Source organism: Hippichthys cyanospilos, chromosome 4 (assembly GCF_059441005.1).
Source record: "Hippichthys cyanospilos isolate Australia breed blue-spotted pipefish chromosome 4, RoL_Hcya_1.0, whole genome shotgun sequence".
In the NCBI taxonomy this organism is placed as follows: domain Eukaryota; kingdom Metazoa; phylum Chordata; class Actinopteri; order Syngnathiformes; family Syngnathidae; genus Hippichthys; species Hippichthys cyanospilos.
In genome coordinates this window covers 25,280,793-25,305,897 of record NC_142372.1, presented here as the reverse complement: position 1 = coordinate 25,305,897, position 25,105 = coordinate 25,280,793, and the positions used below count along the sequence as shown (strand labels likewise).

General features: G+C 38.5%; 1 protein-coding gene across 1 annotated transcript; it reads left to right on the top strand.

Annotated features, from left to right (window-relative positions):
* Window positions 1-626: 626 nt before the first annotated feature.
* On the top strand, window positions 627-23,500 carry shcbp1 (SHC SH2-domain binding protein 1). The gene is made up of 13 exons (XM_088413305.1): window positions 627-885; window positions 1,014-1,286; window positions 3,140-3,255; window positions 7,315-7,523; window positions 9,999-10,094; window positions 10,171-10,401; window positions 10,485-10,662; window positions 14,886-15,006; window positions 16,274-16,405; window positions 19,096-19,214; window positions 19,459-19,560; window positions 22,644-22,788; window positions 22,894-23,500. Exons 1-13 carry the CDS (start codon window positions 714-716, stop codon window positions 23,193-23,195), a joined length of 2,196 nt encoding a protein of 731 aa, XP_088269431.1. The 5' UTR covers window positions 627-713; the 3' UTR covers window positions 23,196-23,500.
* The last annotated feature ends 1,605 nt before the right edge of the window (window positions 23,501-25,105 follow it).

Below are 25,105 nucleotides of genomic sequence, written 5' to 3'. Positions count from 1 at the left end.
ATTTTGTTGAAGGGATAGTGTGTACGATTTTTTTTCATTTTGTATTTAAAACATACTGTGGGTCATTAAGAACACATTCATTTGCAAATTTTTGAAATTTACAAACATTTAATTTATTCTTTTTTGATGAAAAAAACGGTCTAAATCTTACACACTGTCCCTTTAAGGAAAATTTATTTTTACAAAGCCTTTTTTAAAAAAATGTAACTCCATGTTTTAAATTGTTTGTGGTTGATATTGGTCTTTATTTTGTGTCTCCTGAGTTTATAAACAACAAGAAAGATCAATTCTTGACATTTATTCTAATTCATTATTGCAAATTTTGTCATGTATGTACAGTATTTATTTTTCAGATGTTATATTTTATGCATGTAATAAGTATCTGGAATGTCTGACTATTTTATATATTTTTGTTATTGTTCTTTGTTACGTTATATTGACAAAGAAATTGTTAAAGAGCAATTTAAAAATTTATGTATTTCAAAAAGGTTGAAGCTCTGAGCGTCCGTTCGTCGAAACACGTTTCGTGGTTGCATTCCAGTCCATAAGGTGGCGATAATGTATGAAAAGAACAGTTGTTGTTCAACCCAAACGAGTCGTTGATTTCAAACCGTGGAAGTTTTGAAAGTTGGTCGTTGTGGGCGTTGGTCGCGTTCATAAGTTCGAGAATTACAAGCGAAGTATATATTTTTTTTGTGTCGTGGAAAACCTCAATGGAGCACGAACTATGCAATGACCGAGTTGCAGGAAAAATATTTGACAGAAGCAAAGCGAAAAACACAGCCGTTTTAGACTTGGAATCGCCCGCCAAGGATGAAATCAGCGAGGAAAGTAACAACATTGCAAGTTGTGAAGCGGAGCACAATTCGCAACATGTAACCAAAGGTGTGTGATTTGTCTTGACTTCATTTTATTTGGTAATACGTTGCAGCTGGCTCGTTATTAATATTTTGGAACACACTGTACGTTCGTCTGTCTCAGTCTTGAGTAAGATATTCCATTCTTTTTTTAAGCTTTATTCCAAAATGAAGATAATGCAAATAACGCACGCGATGATGATGATGATGATGATGATGATGCATTCCATGATGATGATGATGATGACGACGACGATAACGACGACGATGACGACAGTGGCACAGACAATTTATACGCTGATAAGGCAGGGACCCGGCTTCAGAGATGGAAGCAAAGCGAAGGAGCCGATTCAAGTTTACCAGACACATTCCAAACAGACCATCTCCTGTTTTATGAAAGGTTCAAAGCCTACCAGGACTACATTCTAGGTAAGAACAAAAACAGTCATTTCCATTACCAGTTAGGTGTGGAATGCGATACTGAGGGCTTTTGATGAGTTTTTTTGTGGCTGCTCTGAGGGTGGTAGATGTTATCTTACAATTGCTTTGCTCAAACACAGTTTGGATTTGGACTGCTTGAGTCTCCTCAACAATATCATTCAGAAAAGTACAATTCGCGATCATAAACATCATCCGCAGTCACATTTAACTTCAAATACAGTAAATACACTGTGGAAGACTGATTAGCACGTCTGCCTCACAGTTCGGAGATCCCGGGTTGAATTCCAGCACGCCGCGCCATTCCTGTGTGGAGTTTGCATGTTCACTCTGTTCTGGCGTGGGTCTTCTCTGGGGACTCTGCTCTCCTCGTCCTATGTGTATAGTTTGTACAAACACAACTGAAGTCACGTAGTCAATCTTTCTTATCCACCACACATAAACACCCGGCCATAGAACTCTATTTCCAAGGCAACAGTGCCCCCTAGGTGTGTTAACATGAACATACCATTGGACATACAGAATTGCCATTAGATGTGGGTGTCACTGTCCCCCGCCTGCTACCCAAAGACGGCTGGGATAGCAGGCGTTCATGCGCAATTATGCATTGTTCTCACCCTCTCAGTGCACAAGGAAATGTACATAGCACATAAAAAAGTCAAACACTACAGTGGACCGCCGGCCATATGAAGTTAATTCGTTCCAGAGTTGGGATCGTAAGGCAAAATCATGGTATTGCGGTCAATATGGAAATTAACTAATGCCTATAAAACCCTAGATCAAAACAGCAATATTTTATATACATATGACAAATTAGTAACAAAATACTATGTTAAGTGCTACTTATATATTGTCTACATGTATATAATTAAATAACATCATCAATAAAATATATAAAGGGAAAACATTATTTACCTTCTAACTGACTTAAGCTAGTTGCGTATTCTTCATATTTCTCGAGTATCTCCAGCTTCATTTCTATACTACAGTAATCTTCTTATGTCTCCGTTTAACATCACAAGCAATCTGGGGACCCTTAGCTAACCAAGTAAAATTTGAATTGAGCACTAAAATGTGTGTGTGTGTGTGTGTGTGTGTGTGTGTGTGTGTGTGTGTGTGTGTGTGGATGGATGGATGGATGGTGGGGCATAAGTCTTTCAAAGAAGAATGGATTTGGATGAGTTAATATGTTTTTGTTATGTCATCCATATTCAATTGTCATGTTTGGTTGGGTTTTTCTGTTTGACTCGCATCTGCCTTTATTGTCTGCATTGTCCTTAGTTTGATTTGGCCCACCTGTCTGGTGATACTTTGTCCAGTTTTGCTCCCGATTCGGTCCTGCCTCATTTTTTGCTTGTTAAAAGTTCCTTTTTTGAGAGACATATATTTCTCAGTTTTCCTGCATTTTTTGGTGTCCCCTTCCTTCCTCCTCCCATCTCACCATTCCCAGATGTGACACTTATATTAAATTGCCATTTGTAATTTAGCGTACAAGCTTGCCTGCTCTTGATGGACTTCATAAAACTTTGTGGACAAATAATTTGAAATTATTATTACTTATTCTATGTTTTGGCACATATAATGATAAGTTTTAATTACTGATGCGGGTTTATTGATGTTTAAATACATAACTGAACCAAATTTATATATATATATATATATATATATATATATATATATATATATATATATATATATATATATATATATATATATATATACTAACTATATATATATAAGTGTATAGTGTGTGTGTGTGTGTGTGTGGTCTTTTATATCTTGTTGTTTTTGCTGTTCTGTGCATAATTATTTTGCCATATTTCCTTTTTCTTTCTAACACTCAGGTGACTGCAAGCCTTCGGAGGTCAAGTCCTTTTCTGCTGACTACTTGAAAAAAGTGGTGCCATCATTTGGTTGGCAAGCTCTATGGTCTGCTGATTTATTTGACGTTTTGGTCGAGGTGAGATTTTGGTGATTGTTTTCAAATGAAAATCAATACACCATTTGAGTAATGTTTAAATATGAATAGAAACCACGTCACATATTACAACATATGTAGCAACAACAAAGAATTAAACTGAAATGTTTTATGAGGCAGTAAAATACAAAACCAAACTAGAGCTTCAAATACCTTTTCATTGGCATTGGACGAGACAGAAATTCCATGAGACAAGATATCTCACAAGATAACCATGACTTGCCGAATACTGATTGATTGCAATTACAGTTATCGGCCCATGCCTAGTTTGAACATCTGTGCGACTAAAGCAGTGTTTCTTAAATAGTGCGGCGATGCCACAGGGGGCGTGGATGACCCCAGGGAAATGGATTTGCTTTGCCGTGGGAAGTGTAATTGTGATCAAATAAGGACTTTATAAGGATTGGCACTTTCAGGCCCTTCGATTTTTGCTGTCCCAAACAGTAAAAGCACAACATTACTATTAATCATAGAACATTAACACTAATGATAATTAAACATTTCAAGCTCTTGATTTATTAAAAAAATTGGTTCATTTTTATATTTGACAAAATCATCCCTCGAACCGAATTAAACCCATTTGCAGGCCAGACCTTGTCCACGGGCTGTATGTTTGACACGCTAGGCATAGACAAATTTTTAACATGTATAAATGCTGTAAAAAAAAAAAGTAGTTGACAGTTGTATGTTTTTTTTCATATTCAGTGATCCCTCGCTATATCTCGGTTCATTTTTGACGGCTTCGCTGCTTTTTTACAGTGTGGATATTTTTTTTTCAGTGCATTGTGCTCTGAATCGTGATTGGCTCAGGGGCTTTACTGTTGTCGAGAAATAAGGTGGGACGGTGAAATATGCAAGTGACAATGTTTCCAACCTTGTATTACTATATTAAAATTAGTGTTTTAAACAAATTTTGGGCTTTAAATCAGGTTTTGATTTTTGTTTTATTCTAAAGATCAGTATTGCGTTGTAAAATAAAGAGGAAAAAAAAACAAGCTGACCACGAATTTCACCGCGTGTTATTTTTGGAACGTAACCCCCGCGATAAACGAGGGATCACTGTATTGCTTTTTCCTTGTGTCAATGTTATAAAGGATAGCGTTTTTAGTATACAGTGATCCCTCGCTACTTCGCGCTTCACCTATCGCACCCTCGGTGCATTGCAGATTTTTTGGGGGGAGAAAAAAATTTATATTGCGGGGAGACGTGCCAGATAGGCAAGTTATCTGTAAATGCACTTGTCACTGGCACACTTTGGAAGTCGGACTACTACTGCAGTACCCTTTTTTACTTTAATCTTAAATGATTAAACCTTATACCGTAAATGTACTGGTATGCCCCCTCTTTTCCGTGTCTTCCCTGACTAGTCACGTGCTTATACGTTTAGCATTTTCTCGGATGTCCGACTAGAGTGAGTAACATGAAGCTTACCGAACATCATTAAAACGCAGTGTTTACACTTTAAATTCAAATTTATTACAAAAGGCAAGAGGATTCAAAAGCTTGCTTTCGTCTCTCCCGTGTCTCTCCTGCTCAGCACACACGCACACGTTACGAACGTGCTAGTAAGCACATTGATTGACAGCTTGGTCTCTGGCAGCCAATCACATGACTCGTAGGCGTGCCGAGAGCAAACGCACACACCCGCCTATGTTCCTACATAGACAGCAACAGAGAAATGCAGAGTTTTGGAAATCTGACTTTTACCTAGATTTCTTTTGTAATAAATTGAAATTTCAAGTGTATTGTTATGATATAAGAGGCTTCACAATAATTCGATGTCCGGGCAGCTGCTCGCGAGAGTTCAAAACATGGAAAGTGGTAGCTACTGTTCAGTTAGTGTATAAGGTTTAATCATTTAATATTTAAGTACTGTATTTTCCGCACTATAAGGCGCACCGGATTATAAGGCGCACCATCAATGAATGGCCGAGTTTCTAAAAATAATAATAATAATAATAATAATAAAAAGTCATATATAAGGCGCACTGGATTATAAGGTGCAAATAGAGTTGAAACCATAGTACTGGCTGGGGTTAGGCTTATGCATCCACTAGATAGAGTTGCGTTATGCAGCCACTGCTTCACTAAAGGGAATGTATTAAAAACAATCAGCAAAGTCATCAAACTTTATTAATAAAATATAAACTTTATTCATACAAGTGTTGTATGGATAGTATAATGAGAAATGTTTGTTATTAAAAAAAAAAAATCAGATAAAACAGAGAATGCGTTATCGGTAATTGCTATTTAACTACTAAACAGGAGCCGCTGAGCGCAAAATAGATCCAGATCAAGCCATGCACTCAAGAACGCGCTGCCCCGCAATACTTTTGATTTTCCCCTTGGCATGCATTATATATTTTTGACCAGCTATTTCGTTATGGAGCACAAAAAAGTTACAAATAAACTAAAGTCAGAAAAATTTAAACGACAAACATGCAACGGTATGAGTGAGGAGCCAAGCGCAAGTGAAGGCTTGGCGCCGCCGTCTTTTTAGTTTTTTTTCCCCGGCATGCATATCGCGCTGGGCCGAGTCGGCTTTAATACCCTCAAGCCAGGTCGGTTAGAACTGGATTTTTTAGGCATAAACTATAGTTTATGCAGTCAGCACATGATATGATCCATATACTGTATGAGGCGGACCGTCAGCTTTTTTAAATATGTGTACAGTACAGCAGTAATATTTGTCTTAAATAATATGCATACCGCGGCTCAAGGGGGGTGATTTAGCCGCCATAATCCACTGCCTGTTCAGATTCCTATCTTACCAAAGATAAAAGGTATGGTGATGGTTGTCAGCTTTTTGGAAGAGTGCTGCTGCTGTGGGGGAATAACTTTCTTATATCCATTTTGGAGTTACACTTTAAGTCAATTCAAAAATAATATTTTTAACACTTTGATGTTTAGCATTTTAACGTTGTTGCCGCTAAACTTACCGGCTTCTTGCAGTGATTTCGTATCGTGCCGATCCCCTCTTGCTCTCACATTATACATGAATGAATTACCATATTAATCAGACACGTGTCCATATTTCATGTGAAGTGAATACAGTAGCAATGAATTACTATACCACTACTATTGTACTAAGTGTGCTCGCTCAAGTGAATTTGTTTTTATTGGTGAAGTTTTTACCAGGGCAGCATATGGAGATCAGTACTGTAGTTAAGCATGCGCCGTGGTAACATCTGTTTGGTTACGCACCTGATTATAAAGGAAGTTAGACAATGCTTCAAAATGAAACGTGAGAAATCAAGTAACATATGAAACGAGCAGCATTAGGGCGAAATTTATTTTGCAGTTTTCCCCGGAAGCAGGTCGCGACAGCGATCAAATGGTCATCTACTTGATCATTCCGTCACAATTAGGCTCAGCAGTACCTGTATTTTTGTTAACAAAGATGTGTCCTTTTTTTCTCATTTGACGTTATTTTTTTTTCGCAAGATCAAAAAAAAATGGCAGGCAAAGTTGTTAATAATGTTCGCAAGTCGTCAAGTTTTGTTGAATAAAAGAGTAGAGAGCCAATGATTAATATTTTGATGTAAAAAAAAAAAAAAAAAAAAGATGCATCCAAGGGATGCACGTTGTTCAAAAATCTCAGCAAGTGTGCTGGTTTAGTACTACACTATGTGTTAAACACTCAGCATCTGTTGCAGCTAGTTGAGGCTGGAAAAGGGGGTCTCCTCATTCCTGTGGCCCCTTTTCAGGGTTTCCCATTTTCCCCAGATGTTTTGTTTCTGTCTTTCTTTCTTGCCCTGCTGTGAAATTAGCTCAGGGCATGTTGTTGTGGATTTGTGAAGTCCTTTGAGACTCTTTTGTGATTAAGGGCAATATAGATAAATTTCTGCCTATTTGTCTTTGTTTTCTTACAAAAGATGTCAATTCATGAGATGAACAAAACAAAACTTTGCTTTGCCTCACATTACATGAACAGTCCATTGCCTCACTTGCACATTTGCTGTACAACAAACTCACAATGATGGAAACATTTTCACAGTTACAGATTTACTCAAACTAACAAACAACTGGGCCTTATTTCAGGTTTGTAATGTGGACTTCAGCGATCTAAAGGCTTGTGTGAAGCTCGTGCTTCCTCTGCAGTGTGAGATCAGAGGAAGTGAAATCAATGAGCAAACTGTGGCAGAGCTGTTGGAGGCAACCCAGCACAAGGTCCCCCTCATGGAACTTAAGATTGTCTATGAAGAGTCAGGAAGCTATGACCAGACCGCCTTAGGTATTGAGCATCTCAGGTATGACTTTTCTCGACCTACTGTATGCCTGTAATTGTGTGTAAAAGGAAACAACATTTCTGTAAATCCAGTCTGCTCTCTTACCCTCTTATTTGATAGGAATTTATGAGGGATTTGTTCCCTGCAAGATTGAGTATTTTCTTAGCAGATTACTTTTTTGACAGCATGTGTGGGGACATTACAAACAAAAAAACAAAACAAAAAAATAGTAATCCAGCATGCAAATTGTTAGAACCTTTGTTTGGGGTGGTAATTACTGATTGACTTGTGATGCAGTATTGTGATCTTGTGTCATATTATGTTTATGTTATTGCAAATAGCTTGAGCAGTTTCAAGATGTCCTGATTCTCCAATTTAGGACATGGGCTTAAGTAAATCTGTTTGAAGCCTAAGTAAAAAAAAAAATTGATTAAATTTTTTTTTTAAAAAGCCTGAACAAAAACTATCCATCCATTATCTTCCACTCATCCCGGGTTGGATCGAGGGGGCAGCAGTCTCAGCAGGAAAGCCCAGATTTCCCTCTCCTCGGCCCCTTCATCCAGCTTCGCCAAGGGGGGGGTCCCAGGCATTCACAGGCTAGATGAGAGACATAGTCTTTTCAGCATGTCCTGGGTCGTCCTCGGGGCCTCCTCCCAGATGGAAATGTCCGAAATACTTCACTAGGGAGGCGTCTGGGAGGCATCCTAACTATATGCCCAAACCACCTCAATTGGCTCCTCTCAACGAAGAGGAGCAGCGGCTCGACACTGAGTCCCTCCCGGCTGACCATGCTTCTCACCCTATCTTTAAGGGAAAGCCTGGACCACCCATGAAGGAAACTCTTTTCGGCCGCTTGTATCTGGGATCTCATTCCTCCGGTCACGACCCACAACTTGTGACCATAGGTGACGGCAGGAATGTGGATCGAACAGGAAATAAACAGTTACGCCTTTTGGCTCAGCTCTTTCTTTACCGTGACAGACCGGTATAGAGTCCGCATTACAGCAGAGACTGCACCAATCCGACTGTCGATCACCCGTTCCATCCTACCCTCCGTCATGAACAAGACGTCAAGATATTTAAACTCCTCCACTTGGGGCAAGACTATTTCCCCCGACACGGAGGAGACATTGCACCCTTTTCCATCAGATATTCATGGTCTCAGATTTGAAGGTGCTGATCTTAATCCCAGGCCCTTCACACTCTGCTGCCAACCATTCCTGTGAGAGGTCATAGCCTGAAGAAGCCAACAGTACCACATCATCCACAAATAGCAGGGACGCAATGTTGAAACTCCCAAACCAGACCCCCTCAATGCTTGAAAGAAAGATTGTGTCCATAAAGGTAATGAACAGAATCAGTGACAAAGGGCAGTCTTGGTGGAGTCCGGCTTCGACCTACTGCCTGAAATGCTGACCAAACTCTGAAATTGGTGGTACGGGTACCAAACAGCCCTTATTAAGGGATTCTGTACCCCATACTCCCGGAGCACCCCCACAGAACTCCCTGAGGAACACAGTCGAATGCCTTGCAATGTTGCAGGGGCTTGTCAGCAAGTAGAGCCCTACTACAACCACAGCCTTTTGGAACTGCAGGCAAATCTCATCCACCCCTGGGGCCTTGCCACCAAGGAGTGTTTTTTTGACCACCTCTATGACTTCAGCCCCAGAGATTGTTGAGCCCACCTCATAGGAACGTGTGGGTGGAATTGAGGAGGTCTTTGAAGTATTCTGCTCACCGGTTCACAACGTCCCGAGTTGATGTCAGCAACGCCCCATCTCCACTGTACAGTGTTAATGGTGCACTGCTTCCCCCTCCTGAGACGCTGGATGATGGATCAGAATTTCTTCAAAGCTGTCTGGAAGTCGTTTTCAGACAACTTAGCTCCTATCATCACTGGGACACACATACAACTCCACCACAGTAAGGTGAGGGCTCATAAACAGCTTTGCAAATTTGAAAGATTTTAAATATACCCGTATTTTACCTAAAACTCTGTCCAGAGTCACGTCACCAGCATTAACAGAATATAGTCACGTGAAGCCCATTTCTGGCAGAACTACAAGAGCCAGAACTTGAACTGCCTGTGAGGTCTTTTCAGATGTACTTTCTTTGGAGTCAGTCGGTCCGGGAGACCTGAAGTTCTGTGATTGTCTCAGTCTTGGACTGTAACATGAATAAAATCTTTTGTACAATCATAGAATTCCTCACATTTCCCCACATAAGAAAAAAAAAGCATTAAATAGAAACTGCACGGCAACTGATAAATCAAGAAACCAGCCAGTCACAACGGTTAATACAGTACCTTATATGACAAAGGTGATCAATAGAAAGGAAAGACACAAGGCGACAAATACATGACCATTACGACACAGGTGACAAATACATTACCAGATCAACTGCATAGCTGCTGTTATTACAATGGGGACAGAAGCGAGAAAAGGCTGTGGAAAGTTCATAACAGGCATGTGTGTTGAGTTGCTGCTGTTTTTTCAGATTCTTCTACAAGCATATCTGGAGACTGTGGGATGAAGAAGATGAAGATGATGACTTTGATTACTTTGTTCGCTGTGTGGAGCCTCGCCTTAGGCTGTAAGTACACAATGTCATGTTAATGAATTCAATTGTTGAAATATTTATGAATTCTATTAAATATGTCTTATTTCAGGCACTATGACATTTTAGAGGAAAGAGTCCCAGCAGGTCTTGTGAAAGAATACAAGCTCATATTGGAAAAGTGTGCACAGTGCTTTCAGCAGTTTTCACTGTTACGCAGCAGCCTCAGCAATGACTCTGACTCGGAGCTAGATAATATTTCCATGGTGGAGTGCTTGAAGCTCTGCGAAGAGCTGGAAGCATTCAAACGGAAGTTGTACTTCATTGAAAATCCATTGTTACGGCAAGTCAAATTTTTCCCTTTTAAATGTTTATCAATCAGCCTCTATGTCCTCTTTTAATCCATAACCTGTTTTTAAACTCCAGATATGTTTTGGGCTACAAAGGTAATCCCCAACATCAGTTCATTCAGAGTCGTGGGCAAAAAGAGTCAGGCATCAAGGTTGCACATGTGGTCACATCCTCGTGCACCACAAATCAGCTTCAGTCTCTCCTAAATGACAGGCTTCTGCAGCATTTTTCTTCTGAGGACACTGAAGTCCAGGTACTCACATTGAAATGTAAAAGTATTACTTCCATGGTTGTTGGACACTTCCTTGCCAAATAATGCTGTTGCCTGATGTTCACATCCTGGTGCCTTTTGCGTTTCACCCATGCGCCCATTTCTACCCATCTTGGGAGGTGGCCATTTTGCCATTTGCATCCTCGGTTTTTCTGCGTCCCAGGCATGTAATTTTTGATGGGGGACACATACTTTCAAATCAACGTGCGTCCCTTGAACGCATTAAATTTTCACATCAAAATGAATCATCAACCATCTACTCTTTTATTTAACAAAACTGGATGTCTTACGAACATTTTTGACAACTTTGTCCAACTATATTTGACAACATAGTTTAACAAACTATGTTTGTTTTGAGCTCGCGGAAAAAAGAACGTTAATCGAGAAAAAAAGAACACTGCTTTGTTGAGTAAATGCTCCGCATGCCATGACCATGATGATCCAGTAGACAACTAGATTGTTGTCACAATAAAATCGTCGATTTTTAATCACGATTATTCATGTTTGGTCAAACATGTCTATTGATTGCACTTTTTAAAAACAAGCAGTATATACTGTATAAAAAGGCTTGATACTTAAAAAATAATTATAATAAAATAAAGTAAATAATAATTATGGGAAAAATCTGCTGCGTGCAAACCATTGAAAAAAATGAAGCCTACTTAGAACCAAGCACCAGTCTTAAAGTTTTTTGCAAGGAAAAAAAGCAGTACAAAAGTACCAGAATCACTCAAAGTGAATAGGGACTTAGCAGTCAAAATGTCGTTTTTGGTCATTTCAAACCCAATTTATTCAAATTTTTGCTAATCGGCTTTTCCAAAACGGGTCTCAATTGACAGCTATTACGGTATACTTGGGGCTGAGAAAAGCTTTTGGCACGCAAACAAGTGGGAAACATTGTCATCTAAAGGCTTTTAGGGTGGAAATGATCAGCATTGTCATCGCGTCCCACTCTTGACGTGTGAAAGAAGACGTGTGCAATCTTGCCAGCTAGTAGATTCAAACGACGGAAATTCTTCCAAGGGTTTTTTTTTCTTTTTCCTCGCCTCTGTGTACTTGCTCACTGGTATTCACCGGCAAACACCAACAAGCAATAATTGGTCCGACATGTTTTCTGCCCGGCATTTCCACTCGGTAAAGAAATTCCACAAGGTATGGTTTGTGGAAAACCTGGCCAGCGCGGACACTGCGCAAAGTGGCGTGGTTACAGCAAAGGCATCTCTGTGATGCGTGAAGCTGCGTCGAAATCGCGCGGCGTGTCAAGCATAAACCAATCTGCGGATGATTTATGAATGTTTAGCTTCAATATATGTATGTATGTATGTGTGTGTGTGTGTATATATATATATATATATATATATATATATATATATATATATATATATATATATATATATATACAGTGGGCCCCCGGGTTACGAACTTAATCCGTTCAGCGGCTACGCTCGTATCTCGAATTGCTCGTATAGCGGGCAATCCAAACACATGTTAATTCGTGAATGCGTGCAACGCGCGCCGAAGCCATAGGTAATAACGACACACTGTATACATATATTAAAACTGAGTGACATAATCTGCTGTACACTTGCATTATATAATATATACAATGGATAAATAGCTTTTACCTTTGAAACGACGAGACTTGAGCTGGGTGTAAGCAGAGGGGGGCAGAGTCCAACGCTCAATGTTAACACGGAGATACATATGCTATTGGTCTTACAGTGTTACAGTAACTCTTTCAGTCAGGGTGCAAATCACGCAGATACTAAAACATCATCCTCTTATTTCTTTCTTTACCGCTGCTAGTAATTTTAGAAGCTATGTCTAACAGATAAAGTTTGCAAAGTCTTCACAACATTCCGTTTTTCACTAATTTTCTCTCCTTCCTTCCATCCTGTCCCATCAAGCTAGATAAAGGCGTTCGGCCAATAGCATATCGGCATTTCTGTGATTGACGTGTGACGCCGGCCAATAGCATCTCCGTGAGTGAGACCGGGTGACCTTAATCGACCAATAGCATATTCGCATCTCCGTGACTGACTGATAATTATTCGCACTTTTTTTTTAAACGGTTGGAATGTATTGACAATTAATTAAAAAAAACACACACATTTAAACCAATGACAATTCTTTGTCCTGCAATCGGCACATTTAATTTTATGTCAGCTGTTTTTCCCTTTAGCTGTACAAACACTACACTTAAATGGTAATATATTTAGACACCGTGAGTGAGACAGTCAGTGTGATGTTGTAAGAACAATAGCGTTCACGTTACTGCCACAAGCATTTACTCACGATTGACGATGTCGCTACTGTTGATTTCATTGACGCAATTAAACGAAAACATTTCTACATACTCAATGGCCGGCATGACGAATTGCTCGTAAGGCGAGAGGTTTGTTCGTAAGCGGAGGACAAAAATCTCCCTGATCCACGCTCGTAAGGCGAATTGTTCGTAAATCAGGGTGCTCGTAAGCCGGGGGCCGACTGTATATATATATATATATATATATATATATATATATATATATATATATATATATATATATATATATATATATATATTTATATATATATATATACACACACACACACACACAGTGGGCCCCCCTGTTATGAACTTAATCCGTTCAGCGGCTATGCTCCTAAGTCGAATTGCTCGTTTGACAGGCAATCCAAACAATTTTAGAAGCCATGTCTAACAGATAAAGTTTGCAAAGTCTTCACAACACACCGACCAGCTGTGCCATCAAGCTAAATGAAGGCATTCGGCCAATAGCATATCGGCATTTCTGTGATTGATGTGACGCCGGCCAATAGCATATCCGCATCTCCGTGACTGAGACCGTGACTGTGACCTTAATCGACCAATAGCATATCGGCATCTCCGTGACTGAGACCGTGACTGTGTGACCTTATAAGACCATTAGCTGTGTTGATGCAGCAAAGAGTGTGGACACATCGACCGGCATGTTGGATTGTTCGTAAGATGAAAGGTATCTGTAGCTACATAAAACAATGCTGCTTATGGTCTGCTGGCTCTGTGTGATGATAATTTTAAGGACGCAGCATTATGCTTGTGTTATTTGACAGTATTATTTGTTATTTGATAGTAACTGAAACAGGGGTGTCCAACATACACCCCACGTCTTTGTCCACAAAAGGGTTTATACCTTTCCACAAGATAATTTTGTGAAGTACAAAAATGAGCTAAATTTTTTTCATAAATGAAAATCTTTAAATGATTTATGATTAATAGTAATGTTAATATTTTATGGTAAATAGTGATGTTGTACTTGCTTTATTTTGGATAGTACTAAAAACGAATAATACATTTGAAGTTTTTGTTTTCAAATTATGTAAATGTATTCCATGATTTTATTGGTCCGACCCACTTGGGAATAGATGTTCCTTCATATTGCCTGCAAGCTTAAATGAGTTTGACACTCCTGCTCTCGATGATATAGTGGTTCTCATAAAAGTCTATATTGAGGAGGAAAAGAATTTTTTCCCTATCATTAAGTTTTGGGCCTTAGACATACTGTTTTCACTGGCAATTGTTAATGTCTGTTGTTGGTTTTTGCTCACATCTTGTAAATGCAGTTTGAATCTCGGACTTAATTTGTCCTTTTATTGTGCAGTTATTGGGTCTATAAACATTTCTGTCGGGACCCATAGTTTTTTTTAGTCTTGCGAGTTCCGAGGACCCAACAGTTTTCAGAGGTAAAATAAGCACTGCATTTGCAAAGGGCAAAATGGCGACCCTTCATGCCTTAAAAGTGATGTAAAAAATTCTCAGGGTTCAGTATTGAAGAAATGAGAGCTGTGATCAGTCTTGAGTCTTGAGCAACCGCGATAACATAAAAAAGGGTCAATTTTGCTGCATGGGTCATATTCCACATTATACAATATTATTCAAAGTGCCATATTTAGACTGAGTGCAAATAGAATATATTCTTAAGAAATTGATTGAGTTCCTTATTAATGAATACTATATATACTGTATATTAATATGAAGATAAACTGCATTGCTATAAAATTCACTTCCCAACTGATGACACACAAAAATTTGCTGAAATGTGTTGCATTTTGTGTGAGCGCTTCTATTTGTCTCACATTTACAATATTCTCAAGATAGTCACCAAGGTAGAGTTTTGCTATTCCTGAGTGCCTTTGCAATGTAATGTGTGTTTGTTTATATGTAGTTCCACAGAGACCCAGTTTCTGCAGTGGATTCGTGCCATCAGTATGACATGGTCTTTGTTCTCCCAGGAATTTACAGTATTACCAGATCCATCCTTCTACCGGACTCCATCACTATAGAGGGTATGGGATTAGGGGGAAAACTGGACAGTGCATCTCAAAATTGTTCACATATGTTCACATGTTCCACATTCTGAATACAGGATGTCAGAATGTAAGATATTTGCAAATTTCTAGAAATTTATAGAATAGAAACTGGGAAAACGCAGTTACAGAAATCTTATACAGCTATCTTATGTCACGGTTGTTCCAATTTTTTATATACAGTGGGCTTCGTTTTATGAGATTAATCCATTCCGCTGTAGGGCTCGTAAGCCGAATTCACCGTTTGGCGGGCAATCCAAACCTGTGTTAAATAGCTAATGTGTTTAAAACCCCAGGTAAAAACATCAAAATAGTACATAAATGTACACACACACACACACATATATATATATATATATATATATATATATATATATATATATATATATATATATATATATATATATATATATATATATATATATACACACACACACACACACAGTGGGCCCCCGTGTTATGAACTTAATCCGTTCAGCGGCTATGCTCCTTACTCGAATTGCTCGTATGAAGGGCAATCCAAACCTATGTTAATTAGTGAATGCGTGCAACGCGTGCAAAAACCTTCGGTAAAAACATCATGACGTTATACACATATTAAAAATTAGTAACATAATCTACTGTACAGTTAAATTAAATAACATAAATATACAAAGGAAAAATGACATTTACCTTTGGGGCGACGTGACTTGAGCTGGGTGGAGGCGGAGGGGAGCAGAGACCAACCCGCAAAATGTATTTTCTTAAACGAGAACTTTTCTCAAACTAGAACATATCACCGGCGATTTCCTTCTCTTTTCTGCGCCTCCTTCGTATTATTTTATTATCTCCTCCTTCGTTTCTATTGTCATCATCCTCTTACTTCTTCCTTTACCGCCACTTGTAATTTTAGAAGCCATGTCTAACAGATAAAGTTTGCAAAGTCTTCACAACACATCGACCAGCTGTGCCATCAAGCTAGATGAAGGCGTTCGGCCAATAGCATATCGGCATTTCTGTGATTGACGTGACGCCAACCAATAGCATATCCGCATCCCCGTGACTTACCTTTTTTTGAAGAAGTAAAATAAGTAGCGATGGAACATTGTATTCACCTTTTTAAAGACACTGCTATTGTTTTGAACACAACTGTACATACATACATACATACATACATACATACATACATACATACATGCATGTAGATTGGACTTACAAGGAACATACACTTTGGTTGCTACCTTAACCCAATTTATATCCCTCCTAGGATTTGGCACCCCTGATGAGGTGGTGATCGAGAAGAAGTTCACCGGAGACTCATTTATTGTGTCTACAGGAGAGAATGTCAGCATGTCCAATATGAAGCTTATTCAGCACGATGCAATTGAGGGTATTGTCTGTGAGTATAAAGTGTACAAATAAACAAACAAAAAAAATACAAAACCTAAAAATGCCCAAACCCCCTAAAATGCAATGCCCTCTGACAAAAATGTTCCATATGTTGGCGTATAAAGGTTTTTGTGAATGACATTTTGCGATTTCTCAAAAAATGCCATCCTCAAGGTCTCGTGTTCATTTTGCAGCAGTCTAAAGGTTCAAATTAAAGTCAAAATGATTGTATGAAAATAAGGGATGAGTAAATGATGTTGCTAATGTATTTTTCTCCAACCGGCTAGCTAGCGCCTCTCCAAAATAAGCTGAAGATCATCACCTCAAAAGTAATTTTTTTCTTAATGCTCATAGCATTCGGTAAAAGTTAAAAATAAACCTTAATGTTACCCTCCAGCCTGTTCTCATTCAGAAGACTAACTTCCAAGAGGCTGGTGTCATTGTATTCGTCATAGGATCTTAGGACACCAGAGAATATACAGTTAACCCTTGCCACCTTGCGCCCTCAGTGCTTTGGTTTTGTTTTTTTGTTGTTTTTTTTTTCTTTGTTTTTTAAATAAAATATAAGAAATTAAAAGCTGTACCGTATTGCAGAAAGACACATTGGGAAGGTTTGTCTGCATGCCAAACAAACAAGTTGCCTGTCCTGCGCATGCCACGGTCACTCCTACAAGACGTGTGATTGGCCCTTTGGGCGACATCGACCAGTGAGGGCAGGAGTTGTAATCCACTTCTGCCCTCATTGGTCGATACTGTGCCAATCACACATCTTGTAGAACTGCTTGACTATGACTACAGTGACTTAAAAAATTATGTGAGCCTTTTGAAATTCCTCACATTTCTGCATAAAATCGCCTTTAATTGTGATCTCATTGTTTCCTAAATCATGATGTTTCCTAAATGATGAAAAAAACAGTGTCTGCTTATACTATAAACACCCAGCTATTTACAGGGTTTTATATGTTAACGATCACATGCAAACAGTGTAAGGAAGGGGAGGAAAGAGTGAAGCATAATCTACCTCATATAAAGGTATTCATCAAAACATAATTCTTACTAGGTCTGTATTTTGTAGTTTGCAAGGCTTTAAGTGACCACTCAGTGATTGGACAGACACACACACACGCACACACACACACCTTGACTTAATTTTTGGAAAACAAATAAATAAATACAGAACCATAGTATTAATTGCTCTCAACATCTCCTTGGACAGATGTTCAGTTACCGTATTTTCCATACTATAAGGCGCACCGGATTATAAGGCGCACACTTCAATGACATATTTTAAAACATTTTCCATATATAAAGCGCACCGCATTATAAGGTGCAACAGTAGAAGCAGTCAAACTTTATTAGTAGATGACAAACCAGCTTTCTGACAACTCCATTCACTTCCAAAATGAATAAACAACTATCTTATGTTTTATTTTATTAATATTTCCATGACAGTTTATCTTTTAACAAGGCATAACATGTTGTGCAACATTTACATCAGGGAACCTTTCCTCCAGTGCAATCACAATATAGTAATACTGAAAGTAATAACAATAATAACTCAAATAAAAACTCTAAACCCTCAATAGCATAACTCAATAACTCAATGTCAATACGACCAACCTTGTTCAACTGTAAACACACAAAAGAAACAGGTAAAGCTTACTTTATCACTTCATTCCCCATCTATGAATCCCAATCTCAATATTGATCCATATATAAGGCGCACCGGATTATAAGGCGCACCATCAGCTTTTTAAAATAATTAAGGATTTTAGGTACGCCTTATAGTCATGATTGCTAGTTGAGCAGGAATCTCGCTGACAAAGTTTCGAAAAGCTGTAGTAGCTACTAATAACAGGAAGTAAACATTTTACCCTGGACTTTTCTCCAGTCTCGCTGTGTTTTTGGGAAATTTGGGGGGGTTAGGGTTACCACTTTTGTGTTGCAAATGTTTTGTAATGCATTGCGTTACTCTCATTTGTACTCAGTAGTATCTTATTATGTAATTATGTAATGCATTACTCCCAATACTGCCAAGGATCTCAAAAAAAAAAAAAAAAAAAAAAGGGAGGCCAAGCAAAATAAGAGAAGGGTCGGTCACAACAACATAACGGCGTAGCTCAAGTCAGCTATCTAATTATTTGTATCATAGAGCCCCTATTTTAACATCATCCTGGGGCGAGGGTAATTTTGGCACATTTTGCCCTGTCACCCTACCTTTTTATGATCATAGTGAGTTTTAGAGGTCTCGGTTGACTTTTGGATTGATGTAAGGTATCTTGAAATGACTGTCACAATCACAGGTTGTGCAGGAATTAAAACAAACAGTAACACATAACCTCAATCAACACTTAGTCGAGCAATTATTTATACAGCACCTAAAAAGCAACAGTTTTTTGCAGAACAGGTAAATAGAATAAAACAAATTCATCCCCTCCACTGTCTGTCTCTGACCTCTGTGGCATATCTCCTAACCTACATATACTGTATTTTATGGTCATGTACCGGTAGTATAGTTACTGTATGGTCTATAGTTTTTACTTTACTGATTGCTAATGGCATTTTGATCTTTATTCCATCCATAGAAATCTACTAACAAGGTTTCGGAAGGGCCTTCAATGTCTACCGTCTTATAATTCTTATTGTCTGTTATTCCCTATCATTATCGTTATTTCTGGATGATTTCTGTTTGGTGACCAGGTGTGAGAAAGGGAAGTCTGTCCATGGAGAATTGTGTGCTTCAGTGTGAGACCACCGGCGTTGTTGTCCAAACATCTGCCCACCTCGTTATGAAGATTTGTGATCTATATGGATCCAAGGTATTTTGTTTAGTTGAAGTATCAGTGTTATATCTTTTATATTAGTATATTGTAAAACTCTTGTCAAAACCTTCCCAGTACCTTTGGTTGTTATAAATGACATCAGATCATATATTTCAGGATATCAGTTGTTGTTGTTTTGTTTTTTTTAAACATCTAGGTTTGAGTTAATTATCCATTAATTATGAACTGATACAAAAGTTGATGTTGTTATAACACATGACATGCCTTCTGAACTACGCAGGGGGGTGGTATTGAGATTTATCCTGGCAGTGTGTGCACTCTGGTTGGCAATGGCATCCACCATTGTAAGGACGGGATTCTCATCAAGATGAATCAACCAATGGTGGGTAAATAAGGGTTACATTTTTGAATTGTCACAGGTGTTGTCAGACTGAAGCTTAGTCTTTGTTATTATGTATCAAATCACATATGACAGCAAAATGGGCAAATATAATTTAGTGCATACTTCTGCTCGTGTTGCATACAACAAGTAATCTGTGCTATTCCCAGATATCGCCGCACGGCCTTACATAATATACTGTACATCAGACGTGTCCAAAGTTTGGCGGCAGCGCTGTTACCTGCGTGTGCTAAATGCTGCCATCTCTAGGCTCAATTAGGAACAGCAAATTAGTATATGAGTAATTGACTGTATGAGCCCCTAATTTTCTAAAATGGCGACAATCAACAAAAGAAGGAAAGTTGAGCTACACGGCTACCGGACTCTCAATTAAAAGACATCTTGCGCATCCATACTACTGCCATAGAGCCACACCTGGCCCTTTGTCAAGCACTCGAGATCTCACACTCATGCGGACGAGTCATTTTTCATTTACGATAAGTCTGAAAACGTTTTTTTTTTTTTTTTTTTTTTTTAAGTTTTCACTCCAGAATAATAAACATTAAAAAATCCAATTAACATTTATAGTTACTAATTTCATATTTTAAATAAGCCCTGCACTTATTTCATATTTTGAATCAGTCCTGCTTTTGTTGATATGACTATTACTTGCTCATTTCTCTGTTATTGTGTTTAAAAATTCTATCAATATTAAACTGCCATGGTAAGGTATTTTTTTTGTTTCAAATATAATTTGCACCCAAGAGTACAATTACTTCTGTTCAACTGTTACCAAAAAGTTAGTGTTAAAAAAAAAGTGAAGTGAATATTCAATTTCAATATTTAATGTCAATTCAATTTTGATATGCATGTTTCTAAGTAGCCAAAACACATGCTTAAGGTAGCTGAAATGAAAATAAATAAGCAAATATTAAACACAGAGCGGCTCGTAGAAATGTATTTCAATTAATTGCTGCTCTATGTAAAGAAGGCCTGCCAAGGTTGGCCCCCCCACATTTTTAACGCACCAAATCTGGCCCACTTTGCAAAAAGTTTGGACACCAGTACAGCATGTACAGCAGTACATAAACGCAGTGCAAGAAAAGCTCAACTCACGTTCAGTCTGATTGTTGCATAACTACATACCATTTCCACATGATATATTTGATATCACAGGTTGGCTTAACAAGTCTCAAAACGTGAAAATAAAACTAACAGACATTTTAAAGAAATAAGGGAGGTGCTGATTTATGGTTTAAATGTATGCAAAGATGGAATGGCAGCAAAATAAAAATGCATGATGGGATATTTACTAGGTCAAATTAAAGATTAAAGTTTTACTGTCATACGCATAGAAACACAACACAATTAAAATTCTCATTCTGTTCACTACCCCTGAACAGACTTATAATCCACACAATAGACATAATAATAAAGTAGGCAATTTAAAAAAAAAACAAAGGATTTAAGTGTTCCATAACAACGTGTTAAACATGTTAAAGATGAAAAGTCATAGAGTGGGTGAGTCGGGGGCTATTGAGTACTGTTTTGAATTTTAACACTTCCAACAGCTTGCATGTACTGTATTTTCTGCAGTTAAGGCACACCTAAAAGTCTTAGTGAGCATTATAATCCAGTGCACCTCATACAGTGCATAAACCGCGAGTTTTACATTTTGGGGAATTAAAAAAAATAGATAAACTTAATCGCCATGTAACATCTTCAATTTTTAGCTCTGCATTTAACTAATGGATGTATTTTTTACAAGTAACACTTTTATAACACCCCATTTGAAATTTTGAGATGCTAAATATGGTCTAATTTTGAAGCAGTTTATATGGGGACAAGGGGCAAAAATCGCGCGCGTTTGTAAAAGTACATTTTCGTCAAATAAATCCAGAAAGTTAAAAAAAAAAATGTGTGTGTGTGCATATATAGATATATGGATATATATGTGTGTTCTACAGTTCCACTGCAATTGAAACACAACACAGCAATATAAGTGTAACACGGAAACACAGGGGTCTAACCCTCGGCTATAATGCTCCAACATGTTTATCATCCCACATCGGAGGGAATTCAGTACAGAGAATGAAATTAGCAATCATGTCCACTGGATGGCATTTTGCTTTACATGACACTCAAATGGTGGATGTCGGTTCTCATTTATAACTGCTTGCCCTAGAACAATTGAAGACTGTTTCTTTCATTCATAACGTTTGTCTAAATTGATCTCAATTTCATGTCACACACACTTTGAGTAAAACAAAGTATTGCTGAGGTTGAATTGACTAAAAGTGTAATTATGGAATGACAAGTAGTGAATTGAAGTAAGCCAGTTTATTCACTCAAGTGAACATGTGTCACCACTGCTTGACTGTTTAATGATTAATTTCACATTGAGTGCATGCTGATTGTAGTTTGGACTATAAAGATGCAGCATTATAGCAGATAAACAATGAAGTCAGTTGAATGATATTTCAATAAGAAAAAAGGGGTTGATGGGCGTCTGACGTAATGTCCATCCCGAGGATTACGACGACAGATGAAAATCGCAATTCCGACATTTTGAATTATTTTGATTTGATTTTTTTGCATTCCCGTCATTCGTCGGCAAAACGGGCGTCCGTCGGTGACGGACTGATGGACAGTTCATCAGTGCTGACAAAGTGCCCACACCTCTGCCAAAATGGCTGTCCCGATATAGATATTAACAGATTTCTACTTAGTTCATATTCCCCAAGCGCAGGATTGATCAAAATGCCGTGTTTAGATGAGTGGGGCCAAGTCCAACATAATTTTGTACAGAATGTTCTTTACTTCCCCTTTCAAAAGATGAAAGGCATTTTTAAAATAATGAATTCCAACACCGTCCATGTGATTTGAATGTAAATACTTTCAAATCCAAGCTCAGAATCTACATATAAAGCTCACCATGTTTCGTATCAAATCCACCGTGGTGTTGTAGAGAGCTCGGGCGCTGGAAATGTCGTCACTATCCAAATACTGGCTTACTGTTATGACTGTAAGCCAAATAGGTTTACAGACTAACCAGTGATTAATATTGTATCTTATCATAATTACAGGACTTGGGATCACCTCCACCTTACAAACCTTCAATCACCATGGATAACAATGTGATTCACAATAACGAAGGCTACGGGGTGATTCTTGTGAAACCCGCTCACACTCAAGACACCAAAGTTCATCCTGAGAATGGTGATCACAAAGGTAAAGTCTTCTAAATAGATTTTCATCATCTTTTTGAAGCTAAATCTACGCCACCATGCGTGCTAGAAATGAATGTGCCTTTTATCGAGCTGCTCCTTTTTCTAGATGGTCAAGTCAAGGATTTTGGGCTGACGGTGGATGACGCAGTGCAAAAAAATGTCGCTGGACCAATCAGCACAGCAAGTCAGGTTACAAGCAGTTCAGAGAACGCTTCATTCAAGTTGACGGAGTGCATGCTTCAAGACCGTAATGCAAACGCTGCAAAGACTTGGCAGTTTTGGGTTAACAAGCACACGTCCCATCCCCTGCCTATGGAAGACATGATTGCCCACAAGATATTTATCTCTATCGAGGGAAACCAGTTCAAACGTAATGGCATGGGTGATTTTGGAACTTTTTTATATTAAATTCAAATAGATGATCATGTAACGCACAGATCTACAAATGTACTTAATATATCTGATCTATCTCTATTTAATACCAGATGGTCCTTTACAGTCAATGACTGCTTTAATCTGATGTTATACAATTTGCATCTCCCTAGATCATTTTTTTCCCCACGCCTTCACTGCTGCCAGTTCAGTTCCTGCTCGGTTTGTGTATCTGCCTTCATTTTTGTCTTCACTAAAATTATTCATTGGGTTGAGATTAGGCAGGTTGTTTTAGAGCTAAAAAGTGTACACGTCAATAAAAGCTTTGTTGGGTTCATCCAGATCCACTGTGGTAGTGTATAAAGGTAAAACTAGAATAACTCTGTACACTTCAATAAAAGCTTTGTTGTGTTCGTCCAAATCCGCTGTGGTAGTGTAAAAAGGTAAAACTAGAAATAACCCTGTGACTGTTCAAATATCTAAGAACCCTACTATGTATTTTTGATGTCATTTCTCCACGGGTTAGGCGAGCCGGACGGCAGTGGTTAGCACGTCTGCCTTCGCAGTTCGAGGTACCCGGGTTCGAATCCAGCTGGCTCTAGCCATCCGGTCTGGAGTTTGCATGTTCTCCCCGAGCCCGCATGGGTTCCTTCCACATTCCAAAAACAAGCATGGCAGGTGGACACACTAAATTGGGATTGGGTGCGTGAATGGTTGTTGGTCTCTGTGTGCCCTGCAATTGGCTGGTGCCCCTAAAAAATCTTAGTAAAAAAAACCCTGCAAAACGTCTTGACCTTTGTCATTTTCCAAATGCTACGAGGACCCTTTATCGCTGCTTGCATCTCCAGTCGTTATTGTGCTTTATAGTAAGGACCGGTCACCGAAAAGTTCAAAACGCAGGTGTGTTTTTCCATTTCTGACAAGAACTTTATATTTTCCTGATCTGATACAAAAGAAGCATAGGCATAGCCAGCACTACATGGTTAGCACATATCCATTCTCATATGTGCATTCTACTTAGTTTTTGCAAAACTATATAACAACAAAAACTGCAATTTACCAAAGCAATAATTGAGTGTCCCACTCGCCGATGGTGGTATGGTGGCTTGTGATTTTGGATGGATGCTGCCGTGGGCGTCTTACTTCCGGATTTTTGAACAACTGATCTTGCAATGGCGACAGAGTAATTGCACCACTACAGTGAATCTCGGCATGGTGACTTTTATGTCTTGGCACGATGGTTTTAAGTCCTGGGTGTCCAGGGATTTTTTCTTTAACCTGGCCTTACGATCACCCAATTTGGGCTGACTTTGAACTAACAGTTAGGAACTTCTTCCATGTTGTTTTGTTTTTTGGTGCTGCTATTGGCGGTGCGTTTGTGATGGGGAGTGGAGGGGTTTTTCCAGTTGTGACCAGTTTATGTCGACGCCACACGTTCTTTTTCTTTATGAGTGCTGGCCCATGAGTGTCTTAAGTTGTTTTCTTCGGTGGAATGTTATTTATGTTAATATGCCCAGAGTTAGTGTTTGCTAGTCCAACTTGTCACTATAGATAAAATGCGAGCTAAAGTTTTATCACCACGTTGGCTTTGTATGTGTTAGCTCGTTAGCATATGGTCATATTCCTTTGCGCCTAATTAGCTTTTTGCATTGAAAGGAATCTCATTTGTAGTTCATTTGGATACAGCTGTATGGTTGATTTGATTTGCGCTGTCGTGTACATTTGGGAACGTGATTTTTGCATATGTACACTCATATTTTGTTGTATTTTGTTTTCTTTAGTTTTACAATATAAATGAGTGAGAACCGTACAATTAACTAAATTAAAGAATGTGTGAGAACCGCACTACTGTCAAATAAATTAAAGATAATCATTTTGCTGTTAGCTGTCGCTCTACCTTGACGGGAGCCATCATAACTTAAAGGAAGGACAGACCGCAAGGCTGT